At 44.6% G+C, this 19370-nt stretch overlaps 1 protein-coding gene across 7 annotated transcripts in view; it reads right to left on the bottom strand.

Annotated features, from left to right (window-relative positions):
• EHBP1 (EH domain binding protein 1) overlaps positions 1-16673 on the bottom strand; it is a 228255-nt gene extending 211582 nt beyond the window's left edge. For all 7 annotated transcript variants that reach the window (XM_074864301.1, XM_074864302.1, XM_074864305.1 and 4 more), the window contains exons 1-2: positions 16367-16673; positions 14860-15267 (exon numbers count right to left, since the gene is read on the bottom strand). In XM_074864301.1, the coding sequence (XP_074720402.1) occupies positions 14860-14963 (104 nt within the window). In that variant the 5' untranslated portion in view covers positions 14964-15267; positions 16367-16673. The remainder of the gene's footprint in view (positions 1-14859; positions 15268-16366) is intronic.
• Between the last annotated feature and the right edge of the window lie 2697 nt (positions 16674-19370).

Below are 19370 nucleotides of genomic sequence, written 5' to 3'. Positions count from 1 at the left end.
CTTCTTACACTGTAAGTCACACGACAGATGCTGGAGCAACAAACAATACCAACAAACACACTGCAAAGAATTCTTGGCATTTTTTAAGGGTAGGAAATAAAATGATACTTCTCCCCCCACACCCCTATTCACATTCTCTCTTCCACAAGCATTAGATTTTGGGACTGATTTTGTGGATGTGATATGAAAGAAAAAGCTATCACCCAAAGTCCAAGCGGAAAATAAATCACAGAATAAATTCTGCAGCAATATAGAGGGGAGAAAAAAATAAAAAGGATTAGCAATTCTAATCTAGGCAGTGTATGTATATATTGAAGTCAACAAGCTTAAGCAGAATATTTCAACAGCTCCGATTATATCACAGTAATGATAAATCTATATCCTGCTGTGCAGCCATGGCTTTGTTGGAGTTGTAACTGAGCTCCATCCTATCAGCTTTATTCCCAAAAGTCTTCACAGAGCTTAACAAGTTCTCTTCCTTCATTTAGTCCTACAGTTTCTACATAAACACCTCTGTTAAAGCACTTTGGTTTGAACTGTCAGGCAGACTGTCACAACCATTAGCAAGTGAATCTGACACAAATAGTATAGGTCCCCTGAACTTTTTGCACTGGAGTAATCAACATGTAGGCTTTCAAGTGTAATTACACACTTCAGGCATCTATCACCTCTACTGAAGAGGAGCTTGGTCCTTAGGGAGGGTTATTGTCATTTTCTAACATTGCCACCACTGGATAAAATATTTTAGAAACATCAATCCTGAAAGGATGTACTTAGAGCCTAGTACAAATGACTTCCTTCCCCTCAAGCTGGCATTTATCCATTACACATACTCTTAATTACACATCACTCAAAGGAAAATAAATAGAAAACAAACAAAAACCCCTCCCCACAACAAAAACCTTGCTTAAGCTCCTGCATCAGTAACTGTAATCAGTGACCATGGGGTCACCTCCTCTCCAGAATCACCTTTCCCATCTTCCTCATGTACTCTGCTTCACCAGTCCTGCTCTACCTCAGTACATTTTGCAGCAGTTCCCACTCTGACCCCATATGACCAAACACACTTGTAAATGACCTCAACATTATTCATGGGGGGGGGGGGGGGAGGAGGGAAGAAAAAGGGAGGAGGCATTTTTCTAAGTTTGCAGGGTATAACTTGCAGTTTCCTCAGCAATGCAGTTTCTTGCTACCATAAATCTGCACTCATACAATTCCTATTAGCACAGAAATGGTTTCTTGCACCTTGTCCACAATTTCTCTGTATTTCAGTTTCAGAGATCATTTGGGGATCATTTTTCTCTATCACAGAGCAGTCTTGTAAGACTGGATTAATAATGGAGCTGTGTGGCTGCAGAATTTTTGTACAGAGAAAGTGTCAGCACTTGATATTTATTTCCGCACAGCAAAGTGTCTTTTTAGCTGTTTTATGCCAGTACCACCGAACAGAGAGCTACTACCTCCTGGCCTTTAACAGGAGACATAAATCCTACTTCTAAGTAATTGCAGACATAAAACTGTAGGAAAGATGATTTGTGCACGCAAATTAGGGAGTGATAGAAAAGAGAACTTGTCTACACAGTTACAAGGGAAGTTGAAAGGAAGCCTAGGGTAGAACCAGGATTTTCTGCCTTTTGATGTTTCTACCACCAGACCACACTTTAGTAGAATGAGAAGCAAATAGGACTTTACTTCCCCTTCCAAATCAAAAATGCCTGCATAAAAAAAACTGCACTGAATTTGTCAAGTCTGCTCTGAACAAATGAAGGTGCTATACTGACCAAGACAGAATTATTTATGTAAGGAACAAAAATAACTTGTACTAATACTCTTATGTAGTTTCACAAGCTCTTCTACTTTCAGTACTCTCAAAAAAACTACTCTGAAGTTTCTGGCTACATCTGGGTAGCCAGAGAGAGAGGACACTGTGTGCGAGTTCTTTTCTGTGACTGGGAACTTGCCTTGGGGAGAAAAAGAATAAAACTTCCACAGCCACATGTGTATAAAACCAATTTTCCAGGTTCAAATAAAGAGAGAAATCATGCTTTGATACAATAATCAGCTCGAAAAGCCCAAACTGTAAATAAGTTTTTATCCTCCTGTAACTGTGTACAAATGCACCAATTGTGTGTGCTGTATTATTCCTCCCCTTTTCACATCAACCACCCAGAAACTGGCATGTCACACCAATACGGAAAACCACTTACACAGGTACAATGAAGAAAATACAACACAGTGACAACACAAGCATGCGCCAGGTTGAAGAGATCAGGACATCACTTTGACCTGAATAAAATTACATCAAAGGCGGCCAGACACATACTGTAGTTTTATTTACAAAGCTACAGATATTCCTTTAAATACAAAATGTTATAAAAGAACCCCTTTCAAAGGCACTCAAAATTTTTTTTAACATCATATGATATTAATAGTCAGACTTTTTCTACTTGTGCAGATGCAAACAATGCAGTTTGTTTTCAGTCAGCACAAAAAGAATCCCTGGAACACTTCAAATTTAGATTTCTTCTTTAACAGTATGATTGTTACTATTGCAGTCACTCAAAGAGAGGTGAAATCATAATTAGCATTCACCAGAAGATGTAACCTCCCTTTTAAAATAGTTTCTGAAAGAATTGTGACTATTATGAAAGCGAAACATTAAGATCTGTGTTTGAGCAAAGCCTCATTTTGCTTCTATTCCCATCAGTGATGGCTGAGCAGACAGTACCAAAGCCAGCACCTGTCCTGCCTTGTGACCCGTCTCCTGGGTTTAGGATTCAGACAGAGATGCGAGTATCGATGGATTACTTCTACCTTAACACAAGCAGAGGCACAACAACATTTTTGATAATCAAGACCTGCTCAGGATAGTTTTTGTGACAACAAAACTACTTTAATTAGGAAAGCTACTCCAAACTGGAATAGTTGTTCTGGTACAATCAGAAATATAAATGCACTTTATTTTGCTACAGAAGTGCTTAAATGGGCCGTGCAGCTATTTCCATGAAAACGTCTCTAAATAATGTACTTCTGTACTGCTGCCTCCTGCCTCTAAGGGAAGAATAGGTGCCATATGACATGGATTGCAAAAGCACAGTGAAACAGTGGAGCTGCTGCATATAGATGAGGTCCAAGTATACATATGTGCATGTTGCTTGTTCAGCAAAATCAAGTCTGAAATTTCAACGTGACACAGGAAGTTCCCGTTTTAAAGTGGGCACGTTTTATCATAAGAATGTTATGTGGTCTGGGTCAAACATCTGTCTGAATAAAACACAAATCTGATTACAGCTGAAAGGAATTGTATTCAACAGGAGAATAAAGGCCTGGGGTTTACAACAGTGTTGAGCATTTCAGTAACATGAAATACTTCACTATTTCAAAGCTACTTAATTTACCAGCTTGAGGTTGTTAGGAAAGTGAGATTTCTGGCCCTGCTCAGCCCATGTGCCCCACAGCACACCCGGGAGTCTCCCAGAGTAACCAAGGGTGGACAAGATTTGTCCCTTACTAGCGACAGCCACCCCTTCTGCTATTCATCATCAGCATCCAGGCTTTCCCTCCTCTTAGAATGGTTCAACAACACATGTTGATTATATATATACACACATTGCATCTTGAACTATATATTTGTATATACTATGCACAGGTGACAGACTTATCCGTCATGTGTTAACAGCTTCCAGAAACATCTCCCCACGGCTTCTAACTTCTCCTTTGCTGCAAGGGATGTTCAGTATAAGAAGAAGTGAAGACCCCAACAATAAAACCCGTGGTAACCAAAGAGATGACATCGGCAGAAATACAAGGCGGCTCCACCGCTGTTCTCTGAAATAATTATCTTTTGCTTCGCACGTGGATTTCTTGTATTTAGGTCACTCTTTTTCTATCTCCAAACCCAGCAGGATCTGCCTCGTATGCCCTGTACAGGCAGACCAAAAGACATTCAAATGGGGAGAAAAGCCTCATGTTCGGCTCATAATTCCCCCTCTTCCCCATCAGCTCAGGTCACCTCACAGCCCGTCCTGCCCATCCCTGAGCAACACTGAAATGCAACAAATACTCCACATAAAAAGCTGCAAGGCCAACCATTTTTAAAGGCTTCCTAAGGCAACAAAGAACAAACTAATCCTGTAGGAGAAGACCTGAGGCAAACCTAACCGAGCCTTCTCTGAGCTCACCTATGGCACAGCACAGAAGGAAGAGGAGGGCAGAAAACCCAGAAAACCAGGTTAACGAGACAGCAGGTTTCTGCTTCTCTGGGCCTTAATGAGATTTTGTCAACCATAAGAGATACTGACAGTTCTCACAGTGAGGTGGACATAAACAAGTTAGGGTAAATTGCAGTCTTCCTATGGTCAAGAGTAGCTCAAGATTATTTTCTTTTTTTTTTTTTTTAATTAGTTTGTTGACTTTATCATTAATTGCAAATCAAGCAGGCACCCCTCCCTTTTAACAGCTGTTGCTAAAAGAAGTATTCTTTTTCCTCCTACAGTACATGCTCTACTTCCCTAAGAACAAATTTGTCTGAAATAAATTTACTTCCTGAAGTCAGCATTTTTTTTCCAGGAGGAAGCACTCTGTGCATTATAAATACTTTATTAGGGTCCACTCCAGACAACAAGACTGAATCTACAGGCAAAAATTTCCATATTCCTGTTTCCTGGCACAGCAATAGGAAAGGAGACAAGGGACTGCACTGTCATTTGCAGTGGTCCCACATCAACATTAGCCACACTATCAGCAGTACTGAAGTTACTGACGATGGGTAAGATGAGCACCAGGGCTGGGTAACCCACAAACTGAAGGCACAGGTAACAGGTCTGTTTTAACTGCCATTTTCCCCTATGATACAGTTGCTCCTAGGCAGCTAGAGCAGGAGGTAGCTACAGTAACAGATGGGGAGCAGAGAAACACAGAAATGTATCTAGCAGCTCCCTGCTCCAAAAATACACTGGAACAAAAGGCCATGTGGAAGCACACACTGAAACAAACCTGTAGTTTCAGGCAGAGGGAAAGAGGTCAGGCTGCCAGCAGCTTTTGCTCTTGCAGATTTTCCAGTATCTAATAAAGGCTAGATTTACTGACTACCTGCAGCCATGGGGTCTGACCAAGACTCCTCTCTTCTATCCAGAGGCCCTTTGTCACAAAACCCATGGAAATAGCTAGATGTTTCCACCACCAAAAGCTTTGGTTGAAATTATCTGCTGAAACTTTCTGACACAGTGCTGAACTTGCTGGCCAGACAGAAAATTCAGACACATTTTCACATCATGTGAGAATTTTCTCCCTATGAAGCAAAAGCTAAAAATAAGGGAGAAGCCCAAGATTCAAGAACAACAAACACAGCAAGCTAACTTGTCATGACCACTGACAGCACGGCCCCATCAACCACATCAGTGCTGTGTGCCTAGAGAAAAGGGCTGTCCTAGTTCTCTAGAAAAGCGACAGCAGCATTGGTGTGTAGGTATGACGGGTGTTGATGAGGCAGCGTGGCACAGTGGGCTGCCACAGGCCCGTAGGTAGCAGATGATGTGTCAGGGCAGTCCCCTTGCACCATCCTTTGCCAAACTCTCTGTATTACTGTGCTCCAGCTCTCCCCTGTTGTGCAGCTGCTAGCTCTCAGCTGGCATAGCATATACCACAGAAAAGAGGTAAGAGAAGCGTGGGGGCAGGAAAGAAGAGTTGCCTTCCTCTGTTCCTTTGCTGGACAGTGGTACAGCCATGGACTAAAGGAGGCATATCTCAAGCACTAGACGTTTACAATTCTAGCAGTATGAGTGATCACACACTTTCTCAATCCTCTGTCAAAAAATCCCATTATTACATCAGCCACTATGAGAATTCAGGGTGTTAAGACTACTCTTGGTCATCTTTCAGTTCAAAATGAAAAAAAAAAAAAATCAACTCCCTTTTACTATATGCAAAAAGGAATCCATGAGAAAGAAAAGAATTCCTTTACTGTTTTAAGATTGTCTGTGTCTTGGTATCCTGAAAGGGTATGCAGATGCTGGAGCTCAGAGCAGCCATCTAAAGGGAGGAAAGTAAATAATTTTAGCAAGAAAATGAAAAACCAGAAGCAAAGCCTATGACCCAAAACTCCCTTTTCTACATGCACAAATCCCCAAAAAGGGATGTGCAAGCACCATTGTCATAGGTATTTTTAAAAAGGATCTTTTTAAAAGTGTTAACAGTAAACAGGAACCACCCCAAATATGCCTCAAAACTACTGTGCTACATTCTTCTGCTTTTTGTGGTATGAGAGGAAGTGGTGAAAAATGGGTCAGGACTTTCCCATTCTTAAAATTTTCTTATATGTCAAAGATAAAGGAATGCAAGGGGAAGTTTTATGAATATTCACTCACTCAACTTAAGAGGCTCTTATTCCAAGTACTCTGTTCAGCTAAGATCTGCACTTGAAGAGAAAAATTAGTTTAAAAAAAAAAATCTTGTTCTTGTGAAATTTTTCACAGCTTTATACAACTATTGCTTGGGTTACTCAGAGGAAGAGACAAAGCACTACATCAGTCTTCCAAGAGGCAGTAGGTACAACCAAAAGAAAAATGCAGCCAAGCAGTTGAGAACAGTCAGACTTACCCACATGGCAACATGGTCAGAGCTGTGACTCCAGAGCTACAATCACGTCAGGTGTTACCAGGAGCTGTCAAGGTTAAGTCCTCTGCTACTAAACCACAGATAAATCAGCAACAGGTTGGTTTGGAAATTTACAGGCTGTTGAGTTAGATCTTTGACGGAAAAGAGAATTAAGCTGTTTTGACAGCTCTTTTCTGTTCTTTCAAATCTCCTCCTATGTACTGCCATAAACAAAGGGATTCAGAGTTTACTTAATGAGCAGTCACTGAAAGTAAAGGAAGTTCACAGTGCATGCTGAGTGGCAGCGTACAATGTGCTGCCAACTGCATTCAATGGTCCAGATTCTCCAATTACTTCATTTAATATGGCTTTTGATATGAACAGTACTGATTGTGCAAATACTCTTCCCAAGCACAGCTGGGAGGGGAAAAATCAGTTTATGACACTGGGTTTAAAAGCACAGGCATCAGTGCATTAGTCTTAGCCCTGAAGCAGGTTCAAGACAGCTATCACCTTAGGGCAGCAGGCAGCAACATATCTAATGGAAAGCCCAGAGCTGACTTCGGGAATGTCTTTGGTCTGCCTGGCCTAAAAGAAAGGTGATGGGGCTTGTCCCAGCAGGTAGAGATGAATATATGCTCCCAGCAAAGCTGCACATCCATCAAAACACACATCTCCCACTGCAACAGTCAGTGCACCCATCCGGCAGTCCCAGACAACTCTGACCAGACAGCAGCAAGGAAGCAAACATTACTTCTTGGGTAAAAAAAGAGGATGTAGCGAACATGGAGGGTGACTGGTCACTACACGTGCTTGCGGAGATTGCATCAAGGAAACGAGCAGTAGTAATGTGGGCCACGGTAATACAGGAGTCAAAACTGATGTGATATGATAGTCTTAAAAACCAATTGTTTTAATTTGGTTGTCCCTGAAACTAGAAATTATTTTGCCCTTGTGATCAGCAAAGTCATTCCTCAAAACAGATCTATTAGAAAAGAAAGATCAGATCTGCTAGGGTGCTAGTGAGCTACAGCAGCTCACCCAAACAAAGCCCACAGAATGACTGCAGGGGACTGAGTGTGCACTTGAAATAAAACCTGAAACCAGTTTGTGCTAAAATAAATACACAGAGCCACAGAGATCGCAGTTCAGCAGCTGCAGACAGTTAAGCAGCTGCAGAGCCTGGCGATAGCTTTGGAGTAATCCTCAAGAAAGTCTCCTTAAATAATAAAATAGAAATAAAAAAGAACCCCCCAAAATGACTCTCCACTACAAAGGAAACCTCAATAGGCAAACGAGAATTACTTCTGTGCTGCTCATCTTTAGAGGTTTGCAGGCAGCTGGAAACGATAGTTCAGAAGGGCCTGCACTTCTGATTCATCTCAAAAGCTTGTGCGTTTGGAAGCCCTACAGTGACAGCACAGGGCACTGACTCAGGATCTGGGTGATTTAGCTGAAGCATTTTAAGATGCTCTTGCCCGCAGCTGTGGCTTCTCTCACCCCTCTGGCAGGTTTTCCTCCCCGCTGCCAGCAAGGCAGCATAAGGGAGGTGCCTGTGGTCCTCAGCCGACGGTTCACACTCACCTTACAAATCTGAAGCTGCTGGCAGTTAACACTAACACACCAGGCAGCCTTACTGTCATCCGACCTCTGCTTCAGGGCAGAGGAAAGCAGAGCAAGACTACTGCTAAGGGACAGTGACATCTCAGCTCCACTCTTGAATCCAGAAAGCCTCGTGAGTCAGAGCCTTAGACAACAGCAATGTTAGTTACGGTCCTGCTAATTTTAGCCCATGCTTAACCCACAGTTTCCAAGTCCCTGCAACGCCTTTCCAGGTGCCAAAAGCCACAACTACCCTATAGCTCAACTGCCAAAACATACAGCTTCCCAGCTGAGCGGCTCTGATGCACTTACACAAACTGTATGCTGCAGAAATACGTTTTTCAAATAAAGACAAGAGGAAAAAAACAAGGACAGCTTTATTTACCCTATTGCTGTGTGCATATCTTAAAATAAGGAACAAAAGTTCAGCTGCATAGTTCCAGTGTTTCAGAGTCCACTCCAGGACACGCAAGAGAGACTTGGTGCAGAGGGTAGCTCGGGAGTGTCCCACAGCAAGGTAGCAAACAGCCTGCCAGGGCCAGCTTCTACCCCAAGGAGTAAAAGGAGAGAAAGGGGTAAGGGAAACAAACACACACTTCACACACTCCCCTCAGAGTAAACCGGGAAAGCTTTTAGAAGTAAACAAACAACCCCCCACCCCCGTGTTCTCAGAAAGCCACCCAAGCAGAATGCTTTTACTACAGTAACTTAAGGGTTTGTTTTATAAGAAGAGTTTCCTCAGATTTAGCCAACCTTACCAGCCACCTCCTCCTCTCCTTATTCACACTAAACTGTGAAAAGGACTTCAGCTCTCTCCAACCAATTAAAAACTAATTGAGGTAACAGACTGGCACTACACAGCCTGAGCAGTCTAAGAGACTGAAGACTCAGTTCAGATGAGGCCTACACAGTGTCATAATATTTCATTTTATTTTACCTCATAACACAAAAGGCTGAAAAGAGTATTCACAGGGATCCAATCCTGCAAAAACATTCTTTATTCCAGCTCAAGTCCACTAGGTTCAAAGGAACAGTACACGTACTTTACTGTATGTGTGCAACACGGCGCCTGCAGGAATAGAGCCAGGTTTTATTTATTTGTAAAGCTCTGTGAGGAAGTTACACACACGGAGTTTCTCTCTCAAAAAACAAAGTTGTGTTAGAACATAAGTTAGTGTATTTTATTTATTCAAGGAGACATCCTCACCCCTTTGAGTGAACAACAGACCATTAAGATGGACTTGGCTACACTTGGATGTAACCTAATCTTTTCTGCTTTAGACAATTATTTTTGTTACTTCTATTGAAATCTCTTCACTGCACAATATGCAACCAACAATTTTGATGAGGAATCCCTAACTTGTGGTCCATGGAACAGATATAAGGCTATAAAAGGGGCCAGGAGGCTAGTTTGGTAAGGTAGGGAAGGAAAGCAGCTGGTGTTAAGCAGTCAGGATTGGTAGAAAACCTCCTGACAGAAGTCAGGCAGAGAGCCCAAAGGAGCAGATCTACATTTCTGAAACCAGGAATTTTCTTTTGGATACAAAGAGAAGAGAGATGCAAGGTGGCAGAGGAGAACTGCTTTTGCGTGTGGACAGTGTGTTTTAATTGACTGCAAGAAGAAAGGGACAAGACTGTAAGGCAGCTGGCAGTGATTATTTGGGAAAAGTAAGTTTGACACACAGTTTAAACCCTCAAAAAGTCCTCAGTCAAAACTGAAAACGAGTAGATAAGAAAATGCTGAGGTGTATTTTCAGATGGGGACTATTTAGTGTGGCAGAGATCTCAGAGTGTGAGGACAGAGTATAATTTAATTGAGAAGGAGAAAAGAAGCTAGAAAACATGATGCTTCCCTTGCACAAGCTATACTTTCCATGTTATACCTACATGGCTAACACGCAAATGCAATCAAACTCTCAGAAGAGCAGGGCCACAACAAAAAGCATGGTTCACAGCAAAACTAACTCAAAGAGATTCTGAATTGACCTGTAACTGTATCTCTTTCTGTCACAAGTTTCAATGTGATCATCCTTAATAATTAAAAGCGCTTAGGTGCTCACAAAATCCCCTCTTAACAACCATGCAAAGCAAAGCAATGAACAGAGCAAATTGACAGCCTGACCCTGTAACAGGCAGCCCCCAAGGACTTCTACAGGCAGTTAACTTCAGTTCTTTCGGTGGCCTTCAGCACCAAAGAGTTTGCTGGAAAGCAGCAACCAGAAGGCAAGCAGACTGGTGTGAACCGTGGAATCTCAAAAAGCTCATTTCTCTCCCATGCACAATGCATGCCAAATCTTAAAAATTCCTGCAGCATCCAGTTATGAAACTACAATAGAAGAGAAAAACAGATGGCTAAAGCCTTTTGGAAAAAAAGATTAAGCGTTACTTCATTTCCAAAAGAGAAGGATGTATATTTGAAAATACAGAACCTACTTCAGACCATACCTAATTGATACAAAAATAGGCAACTTGCCTCATGGAAATGAAGCCTGCCTTCAGTTAAAGCAGCATACAAGAAAAGTTTAACCCTTTTAGAAAAATCACAGCTTGCTCTATTCTTAAGCAGGATTTAAAAGCAAATCAGTTCATATAGGAGATAACAGGTATTACAAACGTTGTAAAAAATAACATATTTCCTTATCTCTAAAGCAACTGCTGAATGGCAAATCCTGTACAAAAGCCTCCTTATGTCTACTCTTTTCCAGCGTTTTTAAGCAGTTAGCACCAGCATTCAGGTGAACAGCTTTCCTGCTCATAAAAGCATCTAATGGACAATGACATACGAGGAACTTGACAACCTCAACTCTGTAAGTTAGGCCATTCTCTGTGGAAACCAGTCGATACTACACTTGAAGCCTCTGTTGAGTCCTTGACTTTAGAGATATCACACAAAAATAAGAACACATCAAAGCCATCCTAGGGAGCTCATGTGTTCGGCATTAGATGCTTCAGCAGCTCCGTAAAAGAGCTATCACAGCTTCAGGTCCGAGTACTGGAACTGATCTCCGGTCCAAAGGATTATTTTTCTCCTGTGAGGCTCCTCTGTTGAGCCTGTGCCTCAAACAAGCCTTGACTCAGTCGCCTGAACAGAGGCCTGCAGCAGCTGAGGAGCCCCAGGGTACACAAGGGATGCCTGCTGGGCTGGCAGGCTTGACACAGGATCAACAGGAGACCTGGGCTTCTCCAAACTGGCAGCTGGGACTGGCAGAAAACCCAAAGGCATCTCAATCAGCGCTAGACACCAGTGTTCAGGCAACCGAACGGGGTCCCCTGCGCAAGTCACAGCATTACACCTGCCAGCAAAGCCCAGCACACTCCTATCCCACACAGCAACAGTCTGCTCCGACAGCACAGAGCAGCAAATACAACTTTTTTTTGTAAAAGCCAAAGCAAAATGCATGAGACTCATTTCTGGTTTTATTCAATGGCTCTGCACTGAGCATAAGGACTAAATTAACTCTCTCCTACCATACATAGTCCTTCCAGGCCAGGACTGCAGCTCGCTGGTGCAACTGGGTGGAAAAATCCTGTGCTGCCCCAGCTTATTCCAAGGGTAAGTGGAGGATGACACACTCCAGCACTGCCAAGCAAGCACCTTTCAAAAAAACCAAGAGCTTATATGATTAATGCAAAGCATGACGTTTTCACAGTAGCAGGAGTCACTAATCCATATTAAAGACCAAGACTACACTTATTTATTTATTTTTAATGAAAGGCTCTAAATGAACCAACTGCTCAATTTTTCAAAGGTACTGAGCAACCACAATAATTAGGTCTGGGTCAGCGGGAACAGCCAGAATGCCACAGAAGCGACTCAGTCCTGGTGATTAACTGAAAATAAGGTTTTTCTAATGAAACAGTGACAACACTGGACACTCCATCACAACCTGTCCCCTCCAAATGCATCACCAATGAAGAGCAATCATCTGAGAGTGGCTGTCTTTCATCATTAGTAAGGACAAGAACCAGAAATTATAGAGCGCAGAAAAAGCAAGGAAAGGGAGGTTTAGCTGATGCTGTACCTAGAGATAATCCTTTTAAAGAGCGAAGCAGCAACACCAGAGTGGTAGCGGCTTCCCACTCAGCCAGCATGACTCCAGAAAAAAGAGCAGGAACTATTCTGAACGCTAAGTTAAAAAAAAAATTTAAATCAATACAAGTCCAGAGGAGACAAAGTATTAAAGCTAACCACAAATACACCCAACATTGCAAACAGCACATGATCAGTTACAAAAATAGCCTAAAACACAAGTAATTTTCTGGAGAGCTATACAAATGCAAACCTAACAGAAGATAGCAGTTCACAGACAGGCACCCAGTCTGTTTTGGTCACGCACGCTCCTTGCTCACAGACACATCTCAGTTCAAGTGTGTTTATGACTGCATTGTTATTTATTTTAAAATATGAATGGAGCATTCTTTTCCTCTAGAAACGCTGCATTGTTAGAACACCAGTACATTAAAATAACTTACTGCTTACTACATTTTGGTCAAGCAAACTACAGACTACAGCACTGACAATATATATTGAGCAGCATATGGAGTTCATTTCTTCTGTTTTGTTCTCATGTGGGCCAAACTCAGAGACAAGCTTTAGAAATAGAGGAAGCAGTGATTCTGTCAGCACATGCAAAACTGTATCTTCTCCAAAGTTAAGCAAAGACTTAGTTGAAGGTTCTCAAAATATTTATATATTTACCCTTTTGTTTCATTTAGGAGTTCCCCTTATGACAGAAATATTGCATTTTAGCTTGCATGCTTAAAGAACATTTTCGTTAAGTTTCCTTAAACAAGAGGAAGCAGAATAGAAAAGCCTACAATCAAATGACTGTGAGTGATGTTTTTTCCCTATTGTTATTTTTCCTAGAATTCATCCACATTTCACCACCATACTGTTGCTTCATCATAACACAAGCACTGATCTTGCCTATATTTAAATTCAAGAATGTAAAATGAAGGTTCAGAAAGACTACGTATTTTTAAAAAATTAGTTGTATATCTGAGGTTTTGAAAGGCCGTTTCACTACCTCACACGCAGGCATTTTGCTAGGTGGGCACTCGAGTTTATGATTAAACAATAAACTAATTGTTTCTAAAATAACAAGATTGTTCACAAGGGAACTTTTGTGTGTGACTTTTTCTTAAATCAAGAGAAAGTTAGCTGCAGATCCAATCTGAACATTCCCCTGCAGCATTCATACTTTAGTGCTGAAGCATTCTACAAATTCTCAAGCAAGGAGTGAATCAAAGTGAAAATGAAAGCCAAAACAGTCTAGTTTATGCAAACAAAACATAAAAAGTTATAAACACAACTGCTGAAATAAACCTGATCCACCAAAATTACTGTGGAAAACTCTTTGGCCTGAACTAGGCAGTTGATCCCATGAGATAGTCACGACAGCCTCTTTCAACTTTTAAAATGCATTTATTTGTAGTTTATTCTGTGAAAGCAAGTTCAACTTCCAAAACGATTCTGTTTCTTAATAATCTTTCAAAACATTTTAGGCAAGAAGATAACTTGTTAAATTTATTTTTTTTTTAACCTGACAGTGCTCCTTTAAGACAGCAGCGAACAGCCTTCCAGCATATTTAACAGAGATTTCCAACTCCGAGAGATAGAATTTAAATTTGTAGAGGCAATTACTCATAACCAGTGCAAGCAGCCAATGCAAGTGCCAAACTTGCCAACAAGAAGAAAGGCCAAGTATTAGAAAGGAGGCTGGAGTTTATTACAAGGCAATTTGAACATCTCAGTCCACAAGGTCTGAAAAGTACTTTCTTCATCCCCTGACGCTACAGACTCACACTAATGTGAGGAATTATGTCAGTAACGTCAATATTCTGAACATATGAAACACCACTTAAGTATCTGTATAATGGAGATATTTGCCTGACTATTTAAAAGCTGCTTCATGTCTTGCCTAGTAGATTTATTTAAGCTCATTTTGCACAGAAAGAAAGATGCGCCAGACCCATACCACTAACTATTAACTGCTGTCTAGTCAGCTCCAAAGCCATCCAACAGGACCACCACTGCACAAAATTCTTGCCTGACTAAACAAATACCTTAAGACAATTCCTGAGGATCTGTCACTTGCCCCTTCCCATTAAAAGATGGAAAGGAACGATGAACAGAAGAATGAGAGACAACATCTTCAGGTAAAAAAGTCAAAATCAAAATGGGTATCCACCTCAGATTAAAACACCACCATCTTCAGGACTGATCTCCAATGCCTCAGTCAGCTACCAACAGTGCCAGCAGGTAACACTCAGCACCAAGAGCTGAGCTGGAAAACAGCTCTTGGTAAATATTTTAGAAAAAAAAAAAAAAAGAAAATCAACAACCAAAACTACACCACTAAATCACAGATGCTGAGCTAATAAATGCACTGCACTAATAAATGCATGATAACAACACCCGCTAAGAAAATCAGAGTACAGAACAAAACCAACAGGTCCAAGACAAGTATGCAGCAAAGCAAGCACTCAGCAAGAAAGACAAGCACTCCCCACAGCTGCTTCTGCAACGCGCAGGCAAGAGAAAGCGAGGGGAGGCACGACCAAGGCACACACGCTAAACAAGACAAAACGAGCAACATCCTTCCTATTTCAGCACCAGCAACTTACTCCACCATTTCTGCAGCAACATGAGCCACTTCTTACCATTTTTTGGTGCACTCAACCATCAACTCCTGGTAAGAGGCCACAAACTGGAACTTAGATGCATGTTTCCCAACACGCTGCAGTCTTTTCCAAACTGAAGCCATGATGGTGAGAAATACCAGTCCTCTTACACAGTAGCAACTCTGTGAATACCAACGTAGGCTTAAGAGTGTGTGTGCTCGATGCTAGATTTATATACAGACACAGTAAAAACAGCACGCGAGGAACTTGACAGGATGTCTACAGTTCATATTCTGCCTCTCCCTTCTTCATGGTAAATCCCAGTCTAGCTGAATGGCTCATCACTGGCCAGGAGCAGCATGCAGTAGGAGCAGACAGGTAACTGAAAGGAAGTTCTCTCATGGAATCATTATTCCTCACACAGTAGATGATGTGGAGACTGCAGGACTGGAAGACAAATAAGACAGGGGGCAAAAGCATTGGTTAATACACTCCGTACTAGGGTGCTGCAATTGCACGTGATCTCGTACCTTTCAAACGACTACAATAAACCACAAAAACATACCCCCTTCCTGTTGTCATCCCCCCCTCCAATTAAATAAATAAGAATGCTGCAGCAATTTCAGGAATGCAAACCACGAGTCTGTTTGGAAACATATCAACATGTCCTTTTATCAGCACCATCATAATTGGCAACAACAACAAAAAAGGGCAGGTCAGGGCCACACCGAATCCTTATGAAGCATCTCTGGGAAGCAATGCAAAGTGGCTGAGGTGCCGCCAATATGCGCCCAGAGGGAGGGACACAGGGTGATGAAGACAAGTTCTTTGTCTTGATGACAAAAGGTGTAACAGTTGTTTCCTCTCACAAACACACACCTCCCGCTCCCATTTCTCTTCCCAAGGAGAAGGAACAGCCAAGAAGCCGGCAAGGGAGTGTTACTACTTAAATGCCTGTGCCAGGGTGAGGAGGAGGATGAAAGAGGAAGGGGCATTTCCTGAGCCCTAGCTGCCCAGGATTCCCCATCTTCCTCGCTGCATCATATTGAAATGGAAATGCCCCTCCATCCTGAACGGAGAGACGCTCATCAGGGAGGTGAAAAGGGAGATAATAAACCCAGGCGGGTCTTCTCCCTCCAAAGGAAAGCAGCACCTCTGCTGTGTGCGGAGGAAAAAGCCTCTTCAGTAGGAATACGGGGAAGCAAAAGGTGGCCACACCTGGCGAGAAGGCAGAGTGGGATGGCATCAAAGCTGGCAAGGCGGCAACCGGGCGCCCAGGAATGTCCCCCTGGAGGGGGCCGTCCCCACGAAGCCCCGGGGCGAGAAGCGTCCCGCTCCTCCTCACCAGCCCCTGTCACCTCAGCGCCCAGCCCGGGGGGGCAGCGCCCCCCGGCCCCCCGCAGCCGTTTGGCGTTTAAAAATTAAAACGCCAACGGCGGGGAGCAACGGGGGGGGGGGGGGGGGGGCGGCTCGGCGGCTCGGGGAGCGGGAGGGGAAGAGACGTGGGGCAGCGCGGGCGGCTCCCTCCGGTGCCGCAGCCACTCACCTGACCCTGGCTCCTCACGGCGGTCCCCGCCGGGCGGGCGCTGCAGGCACCACACGGCAGGCGAGAGGCAGCGCTGCCGCTGCCCATTACTGCGGCAGCCCCGCCGGCGGCGGCGGCAGCGCCCTGCGGCTGTCCCCGTCCTCCTGCAGCCTCATGGCGAGCACCGGGCACACGCCGCTTCTCTTCTCTGCCCCTCCGCTCCGCTCCGCTCCGCTCGCCCCGCCAGCCGGGCAGCCAGCCCCGAGCCCCGCCGCGCCTCACGCCACCACCATCGCCCTCCTGCCGGCGCCGCGCCTCGCCTCGCCTCACCCCGGCCCGCCGCTCCCCCCGCCCCCGCCGCCCGCCTCCGCTACGCCATTGGCCCCTCCGCGCGGCTTCCGCGGCCCATTGGCTGCTGCCTCATGTCAATCACCTGCGGGCGAAGGGGAGATCCTCGCGCAACGGAGAGAGGGAGGTAGTGAGGGCAGACGGAGCTCGCAGGCCCCCTTCTCCCGCCCCCAACTTTTTTCTGATTGGCCAGAGCGCACGAGGAGGCGGGGTTTTTCGTAAGGAGAAGCTAACTCGATAGGTGAGCGCGGCCTCCCGTCATCACGAAGGCGGCCGGCGATTGGCGGCGGCGCTTCCTAAAGCCGCGGGGCGGGCGTGGCGCGCGGAGCGGGCTGTCAGGGGAGGGGCGTGGCCCCGTGGCGGACGGCAGCGGCCCCCGGGACCCGCCGCTGTCCGAGGGTTCGGGAGCGGTAGGCGCGGGCTGCGCCGCCGGGAAGGGCCGCTCCCGGGCCGGACGGAACGGCGCGGGGGGCCGGTGGAGGGACGGGGCGGGGCGGGGGGAGTCCCAGATGCCTTCTGTCAGGTGGGCGTGGGGCGGCTGAAGGGAGGGTGCGGCCGCGGGAGGCGGATAGAAGCGGCGGGAGGGGAGGGGAAGGGGGGGAAAACCCCCGCGAGGGACGGCCAGGGCGCCGGGGCCCGGCCCTGAGGAGGTGTCCGTCCAGCGCCGAGCCTGACCCAAATCCTGCGGAACAGGCCCTGGTCCTGGAGGTGCGCTGGAGTTCCTGTGGGTAGGGGAACTTGTTGGAAAGGAAAGGCGAGGTGAAGGAACGCAGGCCGGGCGAGATTTCTTTGCCGATTTCACTTGATGATGCGCTCAGTGAACTTCACCCAAACACTGGGGTTTGGGTGTTCCGAGCAGTTTTATGTTACATTATCTACAGGGGAGAAGGGAGCAGCGGGGGGGGGGGATCCCTGTGGGAGGTGGATGGGGAATAACTACGCTGGCTGAATGCTTCTCCTGTTCCCTGCCATTGAGGGGGTGTCAGGAGCCAGATGTAAGCCCTTGGCTCCAGCATTAATCTAAAATTAAATGATTGTTTATTCTAGTTCAGAGAGAAAATGCCACGCAGCCCATCACCCACTTGCCTTCCGAAGCCCCTCCTTATACCCACACACATGCGTTAGGTCTTAGAGCCCGAAGCGCTGTTTGCAACAAGTAGATTCCAGAGTCAGGACAACGTGGTTGTGCAAGATGCTGTGGGAGCTAATCTGAAACCTCCCAGACAGCCAAATAAACTAAGCCAGCTATCAAGTGGAAGCACAGGGAAATAAGAAAGATAATGTAGTGGAGGTCTGCAAGCAGCTGTGAAATTGAAGCCTCGGGGCTTTGCGGTCGTCCTCTATGTTCTTTCCCATGACAAACCAAATGGAGTCCAAGCCTGATCCATGGACTGGGAAGCTCCTTATCTCAGTCTTTTCCTCCTCTTCCCTAAGCTGCCTCTCTCTGTGCCAGCATACTGCAGAGGCTGCCAGTATTCAGTGGCTGGAGGGAGAGAAAGAATGACTGTGGGGACAGCCACGGGCCTAAGCTGAACTAAGTTACTTTGGAGAGGGTGAATATTTGGGCTATTAAAAAGGTCAGCCCTTGGCTTATAATGTCTTAGTCTTCATTCCTTTGCCTTCTCTCAAGACGGATTTACTTACCCAAGCTGCCAGAGGGCATGCGTTTCCTACCTATTTGGAGCTGCCCTGGAAGAGGCAGTGATTTTCCTTCTTAAAGCGTTACACTGGAACGTGAAAGACAGTTGTACTACTCATACAGATTTTCTCAGAAATGTTCTTTTTCCTGAATATTTTTGAAGTTACAGTTTTAAGATTTTGCACATTTGTCTAAGATTTCTGTCCCAGTTTTGCAGCTGGTCTGCACACACAGAGTAATTCCAACACACTTGAGGGAGACATTACTGTTTTTTTAAGTGCAGATCACCTGCTTAGGATTTGGGAAATGAGGCCAGGATTTCCAGAACACATCAGACTGAGAGCACGCAGTCTGGAGCACACATATGCTTGGTTCTGACTTGGAAAATACCAGATGGAAATCTGGCAGCTGTAAAGTGGATCAAACAAGGCAATTTAAAATTCCAGTGGCCCTGAGGAGATCCTTGGTTCCTCCTACCAGGGAAACGTTAAGTAGTCAGTTGTACTGATTTTATTTCAAAAGTTGTCATTATGCTTTATATATTACCAACAGTTAATCTGTAAGCTTCTCTGATTTATCTTCTGAATGCCATACAGCATTCAGACTAATTCCTAAGACGTATTTTTGGCTAAGATTTTATTTTCCTCAAACTGAGATAGACATTTTCTGTCCTGCACAATAAACACAGAAGGTCTGGTGGTTTGTTCAGTGACTTGTGTTTCAAACATCATTATTTATTAACATTTTCCAATTCCTTCATAGCTTTCGGATTCAAGTTACACGAGGCCTAAGAAGTACACAGCATAAGGCTGCTTTTTCCTTTGTTGCGTGGGGAGAATTGTAACATACGCAATTATCCAATAAATTATGTGTTTATTTTACTGTTTTTAAGAGTAGCAATCCTCGACTCTTGCAATTTTGGGGAAAGCTTTCGGAGATTTCAAAAGGTGTGAGCAATTACTCTGGAAAGAAGGGCAAGATCTTCAGCTGCAGGTCGGAAGCTAGAGGCCACCACAGTGTTCTCAGGTTACTGGCCTG

This window comes from Strix uralensis, chromosome 3 (genome assembly GCF_047716275.1).
Source record: "Strix uralensis isolate ZFMK-TIS-50842 chromosome 3, bStrUra1, whole genome shotgun sequence".
Classification (NCBI taxonomy): domain Eukaryota; kingdom Metazoa; phylum Chordata; class Aves; order Strigiformes; family Strigidae; genus Strix; species Strix uralensis.
The sequence above is the reverse complement of the archived record's forward strand: the minus strand, read 5'-3'. Positions and strand labels throughout refer to the sequence as shown.